The sequence below is a fragment of the Bos grunniens genome, chromosome 20, assembly GCF_055505025.1.
Source record: "Bos grunniens cultivar Pamir isolate PY7600 chromosome 20, Bosgru_T2T1.0, whole genome shotgun sequence".
Lineage (NCBI taxonomy): Eukaryota > Metazoa > Chordata > Mammalia > Artiodactyla > Bovidae > Bos > Bos grunniens.
Genome location: NC_141184.1, coordinates 14,562,847 through 14,583,262, shown reverse-complemented (window position 1 = coordinate 14,583,262; position 20,416 = coordinate 14,562,847). Strand labels below are relative to the sequence as shown.

At 42.0% G+C, this 20,416-nt stretch overlaps 1 protein-coding gene across 3 annotated transcripts in view; it reads right to left on the bottom strand.

The window, feature by feature from the left end:
• The window catches only part of FBXL7 (F-box and leucine rich repeat protein 7), a 465,369-nt gene that overhangs the window by 57,452 nt on the left and 387,501 nt on the right, over nt 1-20,416 (bottom strand). Inside the window, exon 3 of one of the 3 annotated variants that reach the window (XM_086362484.1) lies at nt 16,879-16,941. The exons of 1 other annotated variant lie outside the window; for it this stretch is intronic. In XM_086362484.1, coding sequence (XP_086218610.1) covers nt 16,879-16,941 — 63 coding nt within the window. Of the gene's footprint in view, nt 1-13,665; nt 13,816-16,878; nt 16,942-20,416 lie in introns of those variants that run through there. One more of the 3 variants, XM_086362486.1, reaches the window with a different exon arrangement.

Genomic DNA, 20,416 nt, shown 5'->3' with positions numbered 1-20,416 from the left:
AAACAGAGAGATTAATTACCCTGGTGTTGGTTGTTAATTTATGTGAAGGGCTCATTTAATCATATTTAAAGTCATAGAGATTAAAGAGATGCAATTAGCAAAATACGAACTATCTATCTTTGTCATTCTAATTCCCTGCAGTTTGGATCTGTGCACTTGGCAAGGTAAATAACACTGAAAAATAAAATAATTTCAAATATTACTTGGAGCCATCTCTCAGTAGGTAGCAAAAGACAGATGCTGTAATAGAGGAAATTAACAAGCCAGACAGGAAAAAAATAGTGATTACGTTAATTTCTAGCCTACTATTATTTCTGCATTGCTGAGCTCATCTCCAGTGTTAATTTTTCCCTTTAAAATAATTTGTAATTCTTTCTAGATTCCTGCTGGTCTAACCACAAGGCTGCTGAAGAAATTTCTGGTTTTCTTTCTATTTTTTTTTAACATCTCTGCAAAAAAGAAGTGTTACCCTTATAACTAGTTAACTCTCTAGAGGACTGTCACTCTTCTCCTGCTGTTGCTGTTCATATTTCAAGGTCCATTCTGTTCCATGTCTCCCTACACAGTTTCCTTCATGACCTTTGAGTCTTGCCAGGCTTTCAAGCCTGCTCTTTAAAAGGTACTGGGTTTCAGTTTCATGTGAGTAGCTTGATTCCATGGATGCAGACCAGATCACAGCCCATAAGCTCCCAAAAGCGCTTGACCGTGAGGAGAATGTGAGTGTGAAAGGGCCTTGAAAATTCTTTGGCTGTCTTGGCAGACAGCTCATAGAATACTCCACCCGCAATGTCACTACATCTTTTTGGACAAAAGTCTGCACAGAAGGTCCAAGAAGCTGGCTTTCTAACAAATGATGGGGGGGTGGGGTGCAGGGTGGGGAGAACTGAGGTCATCCACACATATACCTATAATGGAAGCTGTTTATGAATAAGCCTTAACTTCTGTTAATAAAATCCCTATACATGTCTCAATTAGAGATGTTAAACATCTTTTCATGTGCATTTTGGCCACCTCTATGTCTTCATAGTTTAAAAAGGCACCCCAATATTCAGTGCAGCACTGTTTACTACAGCCAAGACATGGAAGCAACCTACATGTCTATCAACAGAGGAATGGATACAGAGGTGGTACATATATACAATGGAATATTACTCAGTCATTAAAAAGAATGAAATAATGCCATTTGCAGCAACAAATGGATAGACCTAGAGATTATTGTATTAAGTGAAGTAAGTCAGACAGAGAAAGACAAATATAATATCACTTATATGTGGAATCTAAAAAAAAGGATAAAGATGAACTTATATACAAAATAGAAATAAACCCACAGAAATAGAAAACAAATTTATGGTTACCAAAGGGGAAAGGGGTGGGAGAGGAATAAATTAGGAGTTTGAGATAAAAATATATACATTATTATATATAAAATACATATAATAGATAACCAACAAGGACCTACTATATAGCACAGGGAAATCTATTCAATATTTCAACTAATAAGGGAAAAGAATCTGAAAAAGAATGGATATACTGTATGTATAACTGAATCATCTGTTGTACACCCGAAACTAACACAACATTGTAAATAAACTATACTTCAATAAAAAGGTAGTTATGACTAAATTTTTAAAAATCCTTTTAAGTATAGAAAAGAAGTGAAAGTCACTTAATCGTGTCCAACTCTTTGCGACCTCATGGACCATACAGTCCATGGAATTCTCCAGGCCAGAATACTGGAGTGGGTAGCCTTTCCCTTCTCCAGCGGATCTTCCTGACCCAGGAATTGAACTAGTGTCTCCTGCATTGCAGGTGGATTCTTTACCAACTGAGCTATCAGAGAAGCCCCATATAAGTATAGAACCACATCATAAACTCTGACATTCTTCCAAAAATGTCTATTTGGGTGCTTAGCCTAACGTTGACATACAGCTTCTTTCTTCCCAAATCTCCCTCCGTGTTCCCCAGCAACTCTGCCTGAAGAGGGAAGATTAAACAACTGCAAGGGGAAGTTTCGGCTCAGAATTTAACCTCCAACCCTGAGAGCCTGGAAACATTCTTCAAATTTTTTAAAATTCACTCTCAGACCATGAGCTAGTTTCTAAGGCCTTAAGGAATTGTCTAAAGCTCAGACCACTTATTTCCTACAGAAAATCCTCTTCCTTCTGGTTGCCTTTATATCATATTACACAGTCTTCTGTCCACCCAAGGCACAGCCCATAGAGTCAATATGAGGCTGAGAAAGGGGAGGGAAGTTGGAGGGAAACCAAGCCGAGTTCTTATGTCCCTTGTTAAATTTTGGGGGAGGTGAAACGTGCCACTCTTTTAATATGTTCCTTAAAACCAGTGGTGCGCCTATTGGCCTCCTCCCTTGGCAAAATGTCCTAAGTATGCTTGAGGCCTCTTGGCTGACCAGATCTTGGGCTCTACCAGACCCCAAAATGAAAGCAGAACCTAGGATCTCCACCAGAAACCAGAAAGCATCTATATTTTTTAAAAGTTTCCCAGGTGACTCTAGGGACCTCCCCAGGTGGCACAGTGGTAAAGAATCTGCTTGCCAATACCGGAGATGCAGGAAGACCCAAGTTCAATTCCTGGGTTGGGAAAATTCCATGTAGAAGGAAATGGCAAGCCACTCCAGTATTCTTGCCTGGAAAATCCGATGGACAGAGGAGCCTGGCAGGCTACAGTCCTTGAGGTTGCAAAGAGTTGGACACAACTGAGCACACACACAGAGAGAGGCGATTTTAAGGTGAAGCTAAGACATGGGTTCTGAGCCCCCTGCTTCCTGTATTTACCCTTCCATAATCATCTCCTCTTAAGTATGGACAGGATATAGTAATGGCCTAGAGGCAGAATACAGGGAAAGTGATGGGATCACTTCCAAGGTTAGGTTATAAAAGCATGTGGCTTCTATCTTGTCACTCTCTCTTGCTTTCTGGGTTCGCCTGCTTTGATAAGTCCATGTGGCACATAGTGGCACACTGGTGAAGAATACGCCCGCCAATGCAGGAGACAGAAGAGATGTGGGTTCAGTCCTTGGGTTGGTAAGATCCTCTGGAGAAGGAAACGGCAACCCACTGCAGTATTCTTGCCTGGAGAATTGCATGGACAGAGCTGGGCGGGCTGTGGTCCATGGGGCTGCAGAGAGTTGGACATGACTGAGCGCACACAGCAGCACAGCAGCCACGTGGCATGCAGCTGAGGCTGGCCTCCAGCCAATAGCCAGTGAGGAAAGGAGACCCTCAGCCCAACAACCCACAGAGAACTGACTATGGCCAACAACCACCTCCTTCTTCAGCTGAGCCCTTAGATGACTCCAGCCCCAGCTGACACTCTGCAGCCTTGGGAGAATCCCTTAAGCTTTGAGAACCCAGCTAATCTGTGCCTGGATGCCTGACCCAGAGACTGTGAAAAAATACACGAATTATTTTCTTTTGCCATGTTTATTGAGGTATACTTGATAAGTAAAAATTGTATATGTGTATTGAACATGGTGTTCTCTTATACATTCACACTGTGAAATGATTACCACAATTGAGCTAATTAACACATCCATCCCCATGTGTGCAGTGAGAACACTTAAGAGGAAATCAATGTGTACACTGTTTTAAGTCACTCATTTTGGAATCATTTGTCATATGGCAATAGGTAACATACACATGGTCACTCTAGTGATAAATGTTATGGAAAATAAAGCACAAAATAGCACTAGAAAATGATGGGGATGGAGGTGAAGGAAGAAGTTGAAATTTTGAGTAGTGTTACCAAGGAAAGCCTCTTTGAGAAGGTTCCATTGAGGAAGTGAGCAAGGGAGTCATGCAGATGCCTTCAGAGAGACCCTCCAGGCAGGGGGGTCACAGACATGCAGTGCAGCTTGTTGTTCAGTCACTAAGGCAGGTCTGACTCTTTGTGACGCCATGGGCTGCAGCAAGGCAGGCACCTCTGTCCGTGGGATTTTCCAAGTAAGAATACTGGAGCAAGTTGATTTCCTACTCCAAGGGATGTTCCCAGTCCAGGGATCGAACCTGCATCTCTTGCATCTCCTCCATTGGCAGGTGGATTCTTTACCACTAGCACCACCTAGGAAGGCCGTATGCCATAATATAATCGTATACAATGATTTTAGCATTAGAAACATATTTCTAAACTTTCAAGTTTAGTTCAGTTCAGTTCAGTCACTCAGTCGTGTCCGACTCTTTGCGACCCCATGAATCACAGCATGCCAGGCCTCCCTGTCCATCACCAAGTCCTGGAGTTTACCCAAACTCATGTCCATCAAGTCGGTGATGCCATCCAGCCATCTCATCCTCTGTCATCCCCTTCTCCTGCCCCAGATCCCTCCCAACATCAGAGTATTTTCCAATGAGTCAACTCTTCGCATGAGGTGGCCAAAGTACTGGAGTTTCAGCTTCAGCATCATTCCTTCCAATGAACACCCAGGACTGATCTCCTTTAGGACTGGTTGGATGTCCTTGCAGTCCAAGGGACTCTCAAGAATCTTCTCCAACACCACAGTTCAAAAGCATCAATTCTTCGGCGCTCAGCTTTCTTCACAGTCCAACTCTCACATATGGCCAAAAACTGGCTCATTCTACCTCATTTCATATAAGTGATGAGCATTAGTCACTGATAAAATTAAAGTCATAATTATAGGAACCATTTCTCACTGAAACGGCGTCTGTAAATTTCTGACCCCATGTTTCTATGTGCACAGATACGGGCACATATATGTAGACTCGTGTGTCAGTAAATATGTACTTATAACCTGTAAATGTTTTGTTGATTCACTGATAGGCACATTATATATTACACACTGAAACCAGTCCTTTAATTCTAGGGCACACCTCATCTCAGTAGCATTTACCAGCTTATCTTACCTAATAATCACTGCTTGGTGGCTCACTGTTTTGTCTGCAAAGGACAAGCAAGTGTAGAAATGCAGCCATTCTCTGCATAACTGAAAGCAAATTCTACATCTGTCCCATCTGTGAACCCCATCAGTGGAGAGATGACCTTTTCTTCTGGAACAAATTTGGTCTTGCAGACCTTGTCTTAGGAAAGAGACATTTGCATGATTGTTGGTGTGTGAGAACTGGTTGGCCACTGTGGGCATGCTGGGGTGAGGGGTCCCATTGTTGGTGCCTTGAAAGATAATCAGAATGGGTAGGAGATCTATTCCTCTGGGAAAACTAGAGAATTATGGGTTGTGGTGTCAGGAAGGGAGCAGTCCCTTTATGTGGGCATTTTCCCTGCCGCTGGCATTTAAAGGATTGTTTGCTCTGACCCTGGAGACACTTTTAATTTTCTCAACATGGAAAAGTCAGGATTTCGTCTCTACCACAATGATGGTGAAAGCAGCTCTAAGTAAAAGTGGATTGAAAGTAATTGTCCTCCCTAAATGGCACTATTGTCTGTTGTTTGCAAAGAGCTGTTTTAAAGAGAAAGAAGAGGAGGAGGGAGGGAGGGGTGGGAGGAGGAACAATGAGAGAGATTCGGAAACCGAGAACAGAGAACAGAATGCTGAATGAGGCTGTGAAGGGATTAGGAGAGGGCATGTTTGGAGAGTTACAGGCCTGTCATCAATTTCCAGCTCCCTCCATAGATCTGAGAAGTGCTGATGGGGGGTTCAGCTGTGTGCAGTGGAAGACTTAAGCCCTAGAGTCATCTCTGCTTCTGGATGCCTCTGACAAATCTACCCCCAATTCCAATATTTCCCCTTGGTTCTGAGAGTCTGCTTACCACTGAATCTGCTCATTCCACATTCTTCAAGCTCCCATTTGTTTCTAAGTCTTTTTCTCCCACTGTGGCACTAGGGTCTCCTGAAGCCCTGGAGTGGAGAGCTTTGGCTCCTACCTGCCTTCCTGTGGACCTGCCTCTCCCCTACCCCAAGGGATGAAGATGGAGCTGTCCGTCAAGGGTTCCACCTCGCCCACAGAAGCTGGACAAATGATGCCTGCTCACCTATCAAGAGAACTTTTGGGGACCGGAATGGATGTTCAGGGCCAAAAATGGTTTCTTTCCTTATGAAATTTTAAGTTTTTAGGACTATTTAAGTTTAAAATGGTAACCCTTCCCATCTTGAACCCTTCTGTTAATCATTCAATGAACAAAAGTGAAATCAGAGCCAAGACTTAGAAACAGAGTCAGTTCTTTGAGACTGTTGACGTGTGTGCATGCTCAGTCACTAAGCTGTATCTGACTCTTTTTGACCCCATGGACTGTAGACCGCAAGGCTCCTCGGACCATGGGATTTCCCAGGCAAGAATATGGGAGTGGGCTGCCATGCCCTTCTCCAGGGGATCTTTCCAACCCAGGGATTGAACCCACATCTCCTGCATTGCAGGAGGATTCTTTACCACTGAGCCACCTGGGGAGCCCCAAGACCATTCACAAAACACCTGAATGCAGCTATCCAAAAGCAAGACAACACCAGAACTTTCAGTAGCATCAGACAATAGATTCTATTTTAGCTTAAAGCTACATTAAGGTAGGTTCTATCTCTTGTGGTAGAAAAATGTCTTAGGTAATATAATATTTTCTTTAAAATCCTGTGAAGTCTGACAGTGATAGAAATAAAAGTCTGCTGATTTGATTCTACTGAAACCTAAACCAGGAATCTTGGCTACATTTTCACATGAACAGAAATCTGCACTACTTTTTTGGCTTCTCTCATTAAGTTTCTCCACTTGTTCTGAGACACTTGTGTTAAATGATTTCTGCCAGGATTTGTTCCTTCCCTCTGGGAGACCTGAAGGCTAATCCTGTATATTCATTCATTCTCAGCACCTCTTTGTCTTCATCATCCACCCTAACTTGAGTTAGAAGAGCAAAAGTGATGGGTCAGCCCCTCCTCCCAAATTCTAGCCTTGGAAGATAGTGATGGGGCTTCCAGAAACACAAAAACTGGAAGGTGGACAATAAGGAGGCTTTTTCATCAAAGTGGGGTCATAGCCACCACTCTCCTAGGTTCCCAGGCAGATATTTTAAAAATAAGTCCATGTCGAGAAAACTTGCCTGGTACTTATCAAATTTCTGCCTTAATTTTTTTTTTCTATACTCTCTGGCATGAGAAAAGACATGAACATTTCGTCTTAAATAAAAATAGGCTCTTAAAGATAAGATGATGACTGCAAGCATATGCTCCAAATGGAAAAGATTAATACTGGAAATCCTTAATTATTAGGGATTTTTATCAATCCTTTCATGGCTTCTCCTTCAGGCTCTCCTCTCTTGGGTTTTTAACTACTTGCTGACACTGATTCCAGGGAGCAGATAAAATATGATCTAATTTACAGTGCATATTCTGTCACCAGGCAGTGCCTTTGAGAAATTTTAGTAGAAGTGGTTGCTGTTCACGCTTTTTCCTGTATGTAAAGTATGGGGATTACAGTTAACCTAGATCTCTATGTGCAGAGTGTATATACGGCCATATAGAGAAGAAAATGCTCCCAACATACACTGCCATACACACACACATGAAAACGCCTAAATGCCTGAATCTCCCAGGGACTTCCTTAGAGGGAACAAGCAGCCTCACATTTTAGATGTAGCAGAGAGTGGAGAGTAAGGTGGCAGAGTCCCTTTCTACCTGGTTAGTCCTTCCCACCAGCTGGACTCTGATGGAGTTGAGAGTTTCCTTTCTGATTCCCACCCCGTGTTCCAATTCAGGATCACTCATCTCCCCCTTGCCCCTTCCTATCCCATCCCTTCACATCCCATACAGGTGCTACAGAGGCACGTTCCTGTTCAGTGTGGCAACATTCTCCTCCATTGATGTCAATTAAAGAAAACAGTAACATCTGGCTCCCTTCCTTTCTGTCCACACATAGCTTTGAGACCTGAGCATGCTATGAAGCATATGTGAGCCCCATTTCTTAATTCATAAGTTGATGATAATAATGACAATGTTAACAGGAGTCTTGGGTTTCCCTGATGGCTCAGTAGGTAAAGCATCTCCCTGCCAATGCAGAAGACACAGGTTTGATCCCTGGGTTGGGAAGATCTGCTGGAGAAGGGCATGGCTACCCACTCCAGTATTCTTGCCTGGAGAGTCCCATTGATGGAGGAGCCTTGCGGGCTACAGTCCAAAGGGTTGCAAAGGGTCAGACACAACTGAGCACACATGCATTCAATAAGAGTCTTGGGAGGACTCAGTGTAATAACGTATATAAAGTGGTTGGGTTTTGTCAGATTTTCTGTAAACATTATCTCTCCATTCTCTTCTTTCTATCCCCAAAGACAGTCAGTATTAACTTTATCCATAAGTTAAGTTCGCCGTGTTATCTCCTACCAGCAGCTACATGTGGCCAGTACTAGATGCTCCACTAAGCACTGTTTAATAATTAAACAAAGTCTAGCTGAACACGTATTATCAATTTGTGTTTGCAGAAAGTGAATCCAACCTTGCTCCTTGCACAAAGGGAGGTGGAATATAGTGGATGATGACAGGGTGAGTGTGAGCCACAGCCTCCAGAAGGGAGACTCTGACAACGGCAGAGGGTAGCTGATTTCCTGTGGTCAGCAATCCAGTGGTAACAGCAGGATGGTCAAGGTTAAAAGGGCCACAGTATCAGCTCTTGCCCTTTAGTTGACAGCCCTCTTGCTGTGTCCTGGAAAAGCCTGTGCTCGCCCCTCGGCTTGGTTTTAAAACCAGAGGTTGGAATATGTGGGGAATGGGGCTTACTCCACGTGGTCCTCCATGCTCCAGGGCTCCGATGATCAAGTGCTGTGCATCCCCACTGAGTCAGGACAAGCATGTTAATACTTTGTCCATGTAACTATCAGGAAACTGGGCCCCCACACCCAGGACACAAAGATGCCTTGGATCTGCAGATGGCTGAGCAGAAGGCTTTCGTTGGTCAGAATAACACAGGATTCACTTTCCTCCTTTAGTCAGAGTGGTTGCTGTTGCTCTTTCAAAAGACAATAGATGGGGCTTCCTTGTTGGTTCAGAGGTCAAGAATCTGCCTGCCAATACAGGATACACGGGTTCCATCTCTGATCTGGGAAGATCCCATATGCCGCGGAAAGCTGCAACTACCCAGCCCAGGTGCTGCAGCTAGTGAAGCCCGTGCTCCTCAACAAGAGAAGGCACCGCCAGGAGAAGCCTGCCCGCCGCAACTAGAGCGTGGCCCCTGTTCGCCACAACTAGAGAAGAGCTCATACAGCAGGGAAGACCCAGCACAGCCCACAATAAATACATAAAATAAATAAAATTATATTTATAAAAGACAACTGAAACCTGGACAAAGCCAACATGCCATCCTGGTAAAAAAGACCCCTGCATATGTGGCCTAGGAGGCTGCTGTCCTTGGGAACCAGTGCCCATGCCTCAGCCAGAATGACTGCCAAGGCCTTCCTGCTCTCATGCTGGACAGCGGCTGGGTCTCACGATCACCATGTCACATTGGAACCTAGACACTAGACGTTATCTTGGCAAGGCCAGTTAATAAGCCACAAAAATGTGTTAAATAAAGAATACACAGTGAGCAGACACAGGCCACTCTGGAATCTACAATATATCCCATGGGTAGAATTCACCACCACCTACCTAGCACATATTATCTTGAAACACATTCCAATGAGCTCTGCTATTGGAAAGAATTTTGTCAGAAAGTGTAGTGCAGAGAGCCTGGAAATGAGAATCAGCAGATAAAGACTGTGGTCCCACTGTGACTGCTAACAGGCTGTTTTACCTCGGCCAAGACACTCAACATTGTTGGATCTTATCGTCTCTATACAAATAGGATCCTAGACAAGACAATGCTTAAGGCTCTGTCAGTGGTAATACCTTAGGGGTCATTCGGGCACAGATTCCAGTCATTTTCCAAGAGGAGTCCAATGTCAAGAATTGCACTAGCCTTAAGTATTTAGCTGGTTAAGGAACCCTTGGATTTATTGATAGTTGCATGGAAATAAGAAGCCAATAAACTAAGTTAAGGGAATTTGATATGCTGATGGGCCAATGTGAGAAGATGAGGGAGGCTGGAATAAACTTTCCAAAGACAGGCTCCAAAGAATTTGAATAAACTCACCAGAAAGCAAAATAAACCCAACTTCCCAAAGAGTGAAATGTTGTCACTAAAACTGGGCTCTATCAGTGTCATCTGCAAGGCTTCATCCTAATCCCTCATTGGTACCCTGGGTATTTAGTTGCTCAGCTATGTCTGACTCTCTGTGACTCCATGACTCTAGCCTACCAGGCTCTTCTGTCCATGGGATTCTTCAGGCAAGAATGGACTGGTTGTCATGCCTTCTTCCAGGGAATCTTCCCACCCCAGGCATTGAACACAGGTCTCCTGCATTGCAGGTGGATTCTTTACCATCTGAGTCACCAGGGAAGCCTCCCCATTGGTATCCTGGCCACACTGAATTTCTCGGATAAGGGATAACAAGAAGAAAATGAAGCAGGTTGGATGGTCAGAGGACATCTCTTGATATCGGTCAACTAAAAATGAAAAGTTTTGGAAATAATGCATACAATAAAGTGTTTGGTTTGATTTTGGTCAAAATTTGCTATTCTTAATAAACTTTGGCAACTCTTGGCTGTCAAGCAGAAGAATATGCTCTATGTTAACATGAGAGCACAAGGAGTGAAATTTCATGATTAATAAATTGATTGAAAATAGGAATTTATGTTTGGTGGTGTTATTTCCTCAAGTGATTTAAGTAGAGTTTGGTTTTCTAGAAGAATTTTCTTTCTGTTTACTATTTTTACATATAAATCGTCAACTGTTCCACAATCCCTGTAAGACAGAGTCTCCTAATATTCATCAGTTCAGTTCAGTTCAGTCGCTCAGTCGTGTCCGACTCTTTGCGACCACATGAATCGAAGCACACCAGGCCTCCCTGTCCATCACCAACTCCCAGAGTTCACCCAAACCCATGTCCATCGAGTCGGTGATGCCATCCAACCATCTCATCCTCTGTCGTCCCCTTGTTCTGATTTTAATTTCTTATTCTCCAAGAAGGAATGAATTTTAGTGATAAAAAGTATCAACTTAAGAGTCAGGCCTGAGTTTGGTTCTGATATTCACAAACTGGATGTTTTACAGGCTCAGTTTCCTTATCTGTGAAAAATTAATAGGGTTTCTCAGCCTGATGTTGTAGGCATTTGGGTATGATAATTCAAGCAGCAGCCCTGGACACTACCTGCCAGATATCCATAACACATTTGGCTTTGTGACAATCAAAAATATTTATAGACATTCCCCAATGTCCCCTTTGGGCAGCATCATCCCAGGCAGAGGATCTCTGAATTGGGATTGTTGTTCAGTTGCTAAACCGTGTCCGACTCTTTGAGACCACAGGAACTGCAGCACCCCAGGCTTCCCTTTCCTTCACCATCTCCCACAGTCTGTTCAAACTCATGTCCATTGAGTCGTTGATACCATCCAACTATCTCATTCTCTGTCGCCCCCATCTCCTCCTGCCCTCAATCTTTCCCAGCATCAGGGTCTTTTCTAAATGAGTCGGCTCTTCGCATCAGGTGGCCAAAGTATTGGAATTTCAGCTTCAATATCAGTCCTTCCAGTGAATATATTCAGGGCTGATTTCCTTTGCAATTAACTGATTTGATCTCCTTGCTGTCCAAGGGACTCTCAACAGTCTTCTCCAGCACCACGATACTCATGCTTTTTTCTCATGTTGCTGGGAAAATGAAATGAAAGAAGGATAAGAAGCTCATGGCACAGTCTGGGCCCAATAGCTGCCTGTTCTCTCCTTCTCTTGACTCTAGTCTTGGTGGAAATACTAGGGACCATTAAAGGCTCCACCCATCACCGACTTGAGTCAGGTGCCATCTACTCAGCACTGGGGTAGAGTCAGTTGGCTTCTTTGATCTCTGTTCAGCCCCTGATATGATGGCTGGCTTTGAAAACCCAACTGACATAGGTTTAGGGTCATTTAAATGACGTAGATGGGGAAGAGGAGGGAAAAGATCCAAGGTATGCTTTTTAAATCCCAATATACTATAAGTAGACATTATATATGGAATATTTATTGAGCCATGTTGGTGGAAATTTTTCCAGACTAAATTGTGCATTAATCACATTCTAGTTCATAGCTTATTTTAAAACAATATTTTCTTATATTACATTTCTGGTGATTTATTGTATCGCATAAGGATAGTAAAGATAGGTCTATAAAACAATCCCCTAGAAATTTAAAAGTGAAAATAATGGTAAAGCCTAAAAAATGGTTCTATTTTAGATTTAACCAAAGAAGCAGAGGTGAACAATTTAAATCAGGTTATGGAATCAAAGTAATTTGGCTCTTTTAAAAAGAAAGAAAAGTGGGAGGGGGCGTTTAGGATGGGGAGGGGACACATGTATTACTGTGGCTGATTCATATTGATGTATGGCAAAAACCATCATAATATTGTTAAGTAATTATTCTCCAATTAAAGTATGTTAATTAATTAAAAAAATAAAATGGGAAAAATAAAAAAAGAAAGAAAAGAAAAAGTAAACAAAAACTAACATCTTGTCAAGATAGCTTGTTCCCTTATGAATTCACAGTCAGAAGCTGCTAAAGATAACGTCATGCAAATGTATGTGTGCATGCTCAGTCACTTTAGTCATGTCCGACTCTTTGTGACTCCATGGACTGTAGCCCGCCAGATTCCTCTGTCCATGGGATTCTCCAGGCAAGAATACTGGAGTGGGTTGCTATGCTTTTCTCCAGGGGATCTTCCCAATCTGGGGATTGAACCCATGACTCCCGCAGCTCCTGCATTGCTGGTGGATTCTTTACCCACTGAGCCACCTAGAAAGCCCTGCAGATGTATACATTAGATAATTCCCACCAAAATATCTCTCTGCGAAGAAGTTAATGTTCATATAAGGGTATTGCCTATCTTGCATAAACACTGCTGCTGCTAAGTCGCTTCAGTTGTGTCTGACTCTGTGCGACCCCATGGATTGCAGCCTACCAAGCTCCTCCGTCCATAGGATTTTCCAGGCAAGAGTACTGGAGTGGGGTGCCATTGCCTTCTCCATTGCATAAACACAGTACTTTATAATAAATGTCATCAGAGACTTCTATAGTTCTCAGATCCCAGGAAGTTAACTGCCATAGGGTTTAAGCTGCAAAACCACTGGCTTCCTCCTGAAAACCCTTCTTTCATCCAGTGAATATGAAAAAGAAAACCTTTCCTGACCCAAATACTGGCTGAAGGGTTTAGTCTAGAATAGCCCTTTACTGTTGCTATCAATGATGATGTGTTATTTATGGTAATTTCTCATAAGATGAATTGTGTGAGTGTTTGACACATCTAAAATGTTAAATATACATATATATACACACAACACACACACGCACACACACACACACATATTTCCCTCTATTTTTCCATTGTCTAATAGTTGAAAGGTTGAAATTCTCTATGGTTCTCTTGGAGTGTTGTAGAATTTTAATGTGAAAAAAGAAATGGAATAAGACTGGAATATGAAGCCATGAACTTGGAAAGAAACCCAAACTGCCATATTGATGAACACTACATTCTCTTGAGTCAGGGTGCCAGCTCGGAACAATTGTTTAACTTGTCTGTTTCTATTTCCTCAATTTATGGCTGTTGGGTCCTTGAAACAGAAATATTTTGAACATATGTAGCAAATAATTATACACATATATACCCATATATCAGAGACTGTACTTGAAACTCACCCTTTGTAAGTCATCTTTGTTCACATATCTGTTAGTAGTTAAAAAGATTCAGGACTTTTTTGGAGGAACAAGGAAATTATCTATTTCTGCATAATAAATATGTTTTCTTATTACAATCCAATTGTGTTGATTTCTCACTTTGCCTAGAACCAGAAGAAAACATTCATTACTTTTACTAGGTTACTCCCTTACTAATAAATTTCAGTAATTCCTCTTTCTCAAACAATGCTTTTCAAATGGTGTTCCAGAGGGCACCAGGGTTCCACAGGCATGTACCAGGTGTAACAAGAGAGAACAGACCTCTTTAGGGGACTCTTTTCTGCCCTTACTCTTAAGAGCACAGTTTCCATTCAATCTGAATAACATGGAATATATATATATATATATTTTCTGACTTTCATTTAATGCATAGACCCACTACTGGAACCAAATGGTACCATAACTTTCCAGAGATTTATGGAATGGGGGCTGTCTGGGTGTTCCCGTGGTTAAGAATCCATCTTCCAATGCAGGGGAGGTGAGTTTGATTCTTGGTTGGGGAAGTAAGATCCCATATGCCACAGGGCAACTAAGACTGCATATAGCAAGTGGAGAGAAAAGGCTGAATGCTGCAACTGGAGAAGCCTGTGCTCCGCAATGAAAACACCGTGTCAGCAAAAGAAAAAAACACCAAAAGTAAAAAAGAAAAAACAAAGACTCGTGGAATGGTAGTCTGGAGAAGAGAATCTGAATTCATTTCACTAAAATCTTTTTCTGCAACCTGAGCTCATATTAAGGCTGCTTTAGAAGGCAATGGCACCCCACTCCAGTACTCTTGCCTGGAAAATCCCATAGACAGAGGAGCCTGGTAGGCTGCAGTCCATGGTGTGGCGAAGAGTCGGACACGACTGAGCGACTTCACTTTCACTTTTCACTTTCATGCATTGTAGAAGGAAATGGCAACCCACTCCAGTGTTCTTGCCTGGAGAATCCCAGGGACAGGGGAGCCTGATGGGCTGTGGTCTATGGGGTCGCATAGAGTCGGACACTACTGAAGTGACTTAGCAGCAGCAGAAGCAAGGTAATGCTCAAAATTCTCCAAGCTAGGTTTCAACAGTATGTGAACCAAGAACTTCCAGATGTTCAAGCTGGGTTTAGAAAAGGCAGAGGAACCAGAGACCAAACTGCCAACATCCATTGGATCATGAAAAAGCAAGAGAATTCCAGAACATCTACTTCTGCTTCATTGACTATGCTAAAGCCTTTAACTGTGTGGATTGCAACAAATTGTGCAAAGTCTTAAAGAGATATGAATACTAGACCACCTTACCTGCCTCCTGAGAAATCTGTATGCAGGTCAAAAAAACAACAGTTAGAACAGACATGGAACAATGGACTGGTTCCAGAGTGGGAAAGGAGTATGTCAAGGTTATATATTGTCACCCCGCCTATTTAATTTATATGCAGAATAATACATCATGTGAAATGACTGACTGGATGAAGCACAAGCTGGAATCAAGATTGTAGGGAGAAATATCAACAACCTCAGATACGCAGATGACACCACCCTTATAGCAGAAAGCAAAGAGCCTCTTAATAAGGGTGAAAGAGGAGAGTGAAAAAGCTAGCTTAAAAGCAGAACATTCAAAAAATGAAGATCATGGGATCTAGTCCCATCACTTCACAGCAAACAAGTGGGGAAACAATGGAAACGACGACAGGATTTATTTTCTTGAGCTCCAAATCACAGCGAATGGTGACTGCAGTCATGAAATTAAAAGAAGTTTGCTTCTAGGAAGAAAAGCTATGACCAACCTAGATAGCATATTAAAAAGCAGAGATGTTACTTTGCCAACAAAGGTCCATCTAGTCAAAGCTATGGCTTTTTCAGTAGTCATGTATGGCTGTGAGAGTTGGACCATAAGGAAAGCTGAACACCAAAGAATTGATGGTTTTCAACTGTGGTGTTGGAGAAGACTCTTGAGAGTCCCTTGGACTGCAAGTTCAAACCAGTCAATCATAAAGGAAATCAGTCCTGAATATTCATTGCAAGGACTGATGCTGAAGCTGAAACTCCAATATTTTGGCCACCTGATGCGAAGAAGTGACTCAATGGAAAAGATTCTAATGCTGGGAAAGACTGAAGACAGGAGGAGAAGGGGACCACAGAGGATGAGATAGTTGGTGGCATCACCGGCTGGATGGACATGAGTTTGAGCAAGCTCCAGGAGTTGGTGATGTACAGGGGAGCCTGGCATGCTGTAGTCCATGGGGTCACAGAGTCAGACATGACTGAGCGACTAAACTGAACTGAACTGAGGGCTTCCCTGATAGCTCACAGTAAAGAATCTGCCTGCAATGCAGGAAACCCAGGTTCGACCCCTGGGTCGGGAAGATCCTCTGGAGAAGAAAATGTGAACCCGCTCCAATATTCTTGTCTAGCGAATTCTATGGACAGAGAGGTGTGTGGCGGGCTGAAGTCCATGGGGTCGCAAAGAGTTGGACACGACTGAGTGACTAAGCACTTTCACTTCAGGGAAGGAGGTGAGAAGAGGAAAAGGGAGGAAGAAAAGAGAAGAAGGGAGACTTTAAAGAACAGAATTTGTAAACGGTGAGTAGAACATAGGCTTTCTGTGTTCAGGTTCTGTAAGCAAATGGCGAGTGAAGCATGGCAGACCATTTCCCGGCTGACGTTTGCAGAGCATCGGGACCACAGACATGCCAGGACACCATAGGATGTTGCGGGAAAATGGTCCTTTGATGGCAGAGCAATGGAGCAGACTACTGAGATTCCCAGAACTGTTCAGGCAGAAGAAAGGACCCCTGAAGTGTTGGGGGCCTGGTTATGGAGATGAGGAGAGTGGATGGAAGTGAATTACAAAGGATGTACTTATTTTGCTTAACATAACAGGGCAGGTACAATGCCCCTGACAGGAGGCAGGCAGAGAACGTCTATCTCCGCTCTCGGGGGCCTGCTAACCCTAAGCAGGCTTTGAAGGAATGTGATCCCTTGTGTGCCCATAAGGAATGAACATTGAGCTGTGTAACTAATTTGAGTAGAGTTTCAACTCACCAAGGTATAAACTTGGAACGGATTTCCCAGGTATCTGACTAATTGTGTTCTCTCTACTCAATCACAGGGAACATCTTATTGGATGCCTCACATGTCAGTCATTTCCAGTTGTGAAGGTGTTTCTAGTCCAGCCTCATATTCAATTGAAAGCCCTCACTCACCTGTTAGATCCGTGGCTCGTGTGGCCAGCAGAGAGCAGGGGCGACGGTCCCCACCATCATTCTCTAGATAAGTTGTAAACAGTGTGTATATCATTGTCCCATCAAAAAAGAAAGGAAAGAAAAGCTAAAATGAATGAAAACAATAACAAATTCATGTGTATTTTAGCATCTGTATGGAACACAAATGCAGAAAATATATGTCTAGAGGCTCCAGCTATAGTTCATCAGTCAGGACTGATGGGGCATGCTCCTCCACTCACTTGAGCTGCACAATCTCCTCTACACACACATACACACACACACACACACACACACACACACACGGGCATGTGCCTTGGGTTCTGTTTAACTCAAAATCCTTCATCCTGTACTTCCTCTGCATTTGATGGTATTCCATAGGAATTTCTTGCAACTTCTTGATGGACTTGCTGGGCAACTTCAAACAACTCTTGTTAACAACTTAATCAGTAGTTCGTAAGTATAAAACAGAAATACAGCACGCAGGTTAAGAACAGGAATTTTTGCCAGGGGTCCCCAACCTCCAGGATCTAATACCTGCTGATCTGAGGTGGAGCTCATGTAACAATAATAGAAATACAGTGCACAAAAAATAAAATGCACTTGAATCATCCTGAAATCATCCCCCCTCCCAATTTAGTGGAAAACCTGTCTTCTAAGAAGTCAGTTCCGAGTGCCCAAAAGGTTGGGGACTGCTATGGACCACGTAGCCTATTTCCGTCCATTGGGGGAAAACGTCCCTTCGTCCCTCAGTGCCTCAGTCTCCCTACCTGCAATCCAAGGACAGTAATTGCTCCCAACTTATAGGGCTACTGTGAGGATTAGATGATTTAAAAGTGTTTAGAACAGGGGTTGGCATGCTCAAGTGAAGCTATCACTATTATTAAATTTTACATATTTGATACTATAATCTGGGCTGGGCTTGAACCCAGGTCTTACTATATGTATGACATAATGGGCTAACCATAAGCATCCCTCAGGCTCTGTGTTTGGCTAGTAAAAAGAGGGATGAACGTCTTCTGTACTCCCTTCATGTGTCAGGGTGCACAGGTGTTGGCTGGGGTACACTTACATAATGCCATGGGACTAGAAGGGCTTCCCAGATGGGGCAGTTGGTAAAGAATATGCTTGCCAATGCAGGAGACACAGAGATATGCATTCGATCCTTGGGTCAGGAAGAACACCTGGAGTAGGAAATGGCAACCCACTCCAGTATTCTTACCTGGAAAATTCCATGGACAGAGGAGAGTGGCAGGTCAAAGTCCATGGGGTGGTAAAGAGTCAGACACGACTGAGCACACACACCCCCGTGGGACTAAAAAGTGGTAAAATCTTTGTTTAAGGAAAATGTGTGCATACTTTTAAACTCAGGAATTTTTTATTTTTTGTGAATTAGCTTACAAAAATACTTGCACACATATTAATCCAAAAGACAAATGTATGAGAACATGTGCTGAAACATTGTTTATAATGACGCTAAATATGCATTTATTAGGTACTGGTTACTACCATAAATAATGCTACTTGAGTTTATAGCCATTGAAAAAGAGTTTGATACTCATGGAAGTAAACAGCCAAGTGGGAAAATAAAGGACAAGCTGTTAACAGTGCATATATCATAGTCCCATCAAAAAAAGAAATAAAAGAAAATGGAAAAAAAGCTAAAATGAATGAAAACAATAACAAATACACATGTATTTTAGCATCTGCATAGAACACAAATGCAGAAAATATATGTCTAACAATTACCAGTAGTTATTCTGGCAGTGGAATTATGGATGTCTTTATCTTTCTGTGGTACGTATTCCTTTGTTCTCTAAGTATTTTAAACTCAAAGTAAACATTACTTTGGTGGCTAGGAGAATAAAGCTATTCAATTTTTTTTTTTAAACAATCATAGACTTTGGAATCAAACAAGCTTGGGTAAAATGATAACTTTAAACCTTTTTAGCAGTGAGAAAACTATTGAACGCCTCTAAATCTTATTTCCTTTTGTTGTCAAATTGATAATACCTAATCCTCATTATTACAAGGAGATTTAAACTCCCTAACACAAAGCCTGGCATTCCCAAATGTTTCGTAAATGTCAGTTTTATTTCCACTGCTTAGTGCTAATGATAAAATATCTATGCTGATTATCTTAAAAAATATAAACAATATTTATTGACAAAGATTTTAATTTGGTGACACATTTTAATGAGTGACACAAATTCAATAAACCAAATTTGTGATACTCTTATTTTAACTGTATCATTTTTCCTAAGATCATTTTTATTTTAGAGGGAATAAGAAACTACGTAACAAATGGGAAAAAAGAAATGGTTAACTGCATGCAGTTTTACAGTGGGTCTATCAGGACAAAGTGCATATGTAATTTTTGTGTCCCAACCCATCTGCAATCTAGTAAATCACTGCAGAGAAGTAACAGTGTTATTTCACTATAAATATTTATAAATATATCTATATATATTCATATAAATATACATATATCCAGAAAAAGCTCTCCTGCACATTAACAGACCTATAAAATGAAAAATAACAGGAAAATATTTGACTCATTTTACACCTTTAAAATTGCAAATCTGTTTTTTTCAAAATAAAAACTAAATGCTGCAATATTTTATTTACGTACATCTAAAATATGTAGAATTAAACAATGATGAAAAAACCAAGGTCTTTGATAACCATTTTATTTTTATTTTCTATCAAAATTAGCAGGGCAAACCTTCAAGTGAAGTGTTTTCCTAATTTGGATGAGGTCAACTAAACTCTGCAGGAAGTGAGAACAATGGCTTTTGACTTGCTTCTAACATTAGGAAATACACTGGTCTTATCGTCACAACCGTGGACTTGTCCCCTGGTTTCACTGTAAACAATTGAGCAAAACATTAGTCAAGAAGTTGATTAGTATTTAGGGTATAGTATCTGCTTCTGGAGGCTTGTCTGAGTCTGTTATCCTCATAGTAGGTTAGCTTTGCATGTGTGTGTATGTCTTCTATGAGAAAGGAATAAGTGTCACTGTGCCCATTCCAAATAGAGCTTGACTCAAAAATTCAGGTAAGTTAGGAAATTGTTGTATGTGATGGGGGATTTTTGTAGCCAGAATTGAAAAACGAAATATGAAGTGGCTGGGAGAGCATGTGGCACAAAAGTGAGGTCTCACACGCTTAGCATGCTCATACTCAAACAGGAAGAAAAAGATAGCACCTGACCTGAACCTGAACTTGAACCAGATATCTCACCTCAAGTCTCTGTACTTCCTTCCCCCAGGCCATGCTAACGTAATCAACATTCAGGGAAGATCAGAAGGCAAACAGGCCCAAGATTACCTCAACAGATTCCAGATCCTACTGAAAGACAGGATAGTTAACATGATGAGTAACAGGATGTTTATAAAAAGTGATTTCGGAATTGATTCTTTCACGGTTAGGCTGACCTATTAATTATGTGTGTGTGTGTGTTAGTGGCTCAGTCCTGTCCAACTCTTTGTGGCCCCATGGACTGTAGCCCACCAGGCTTC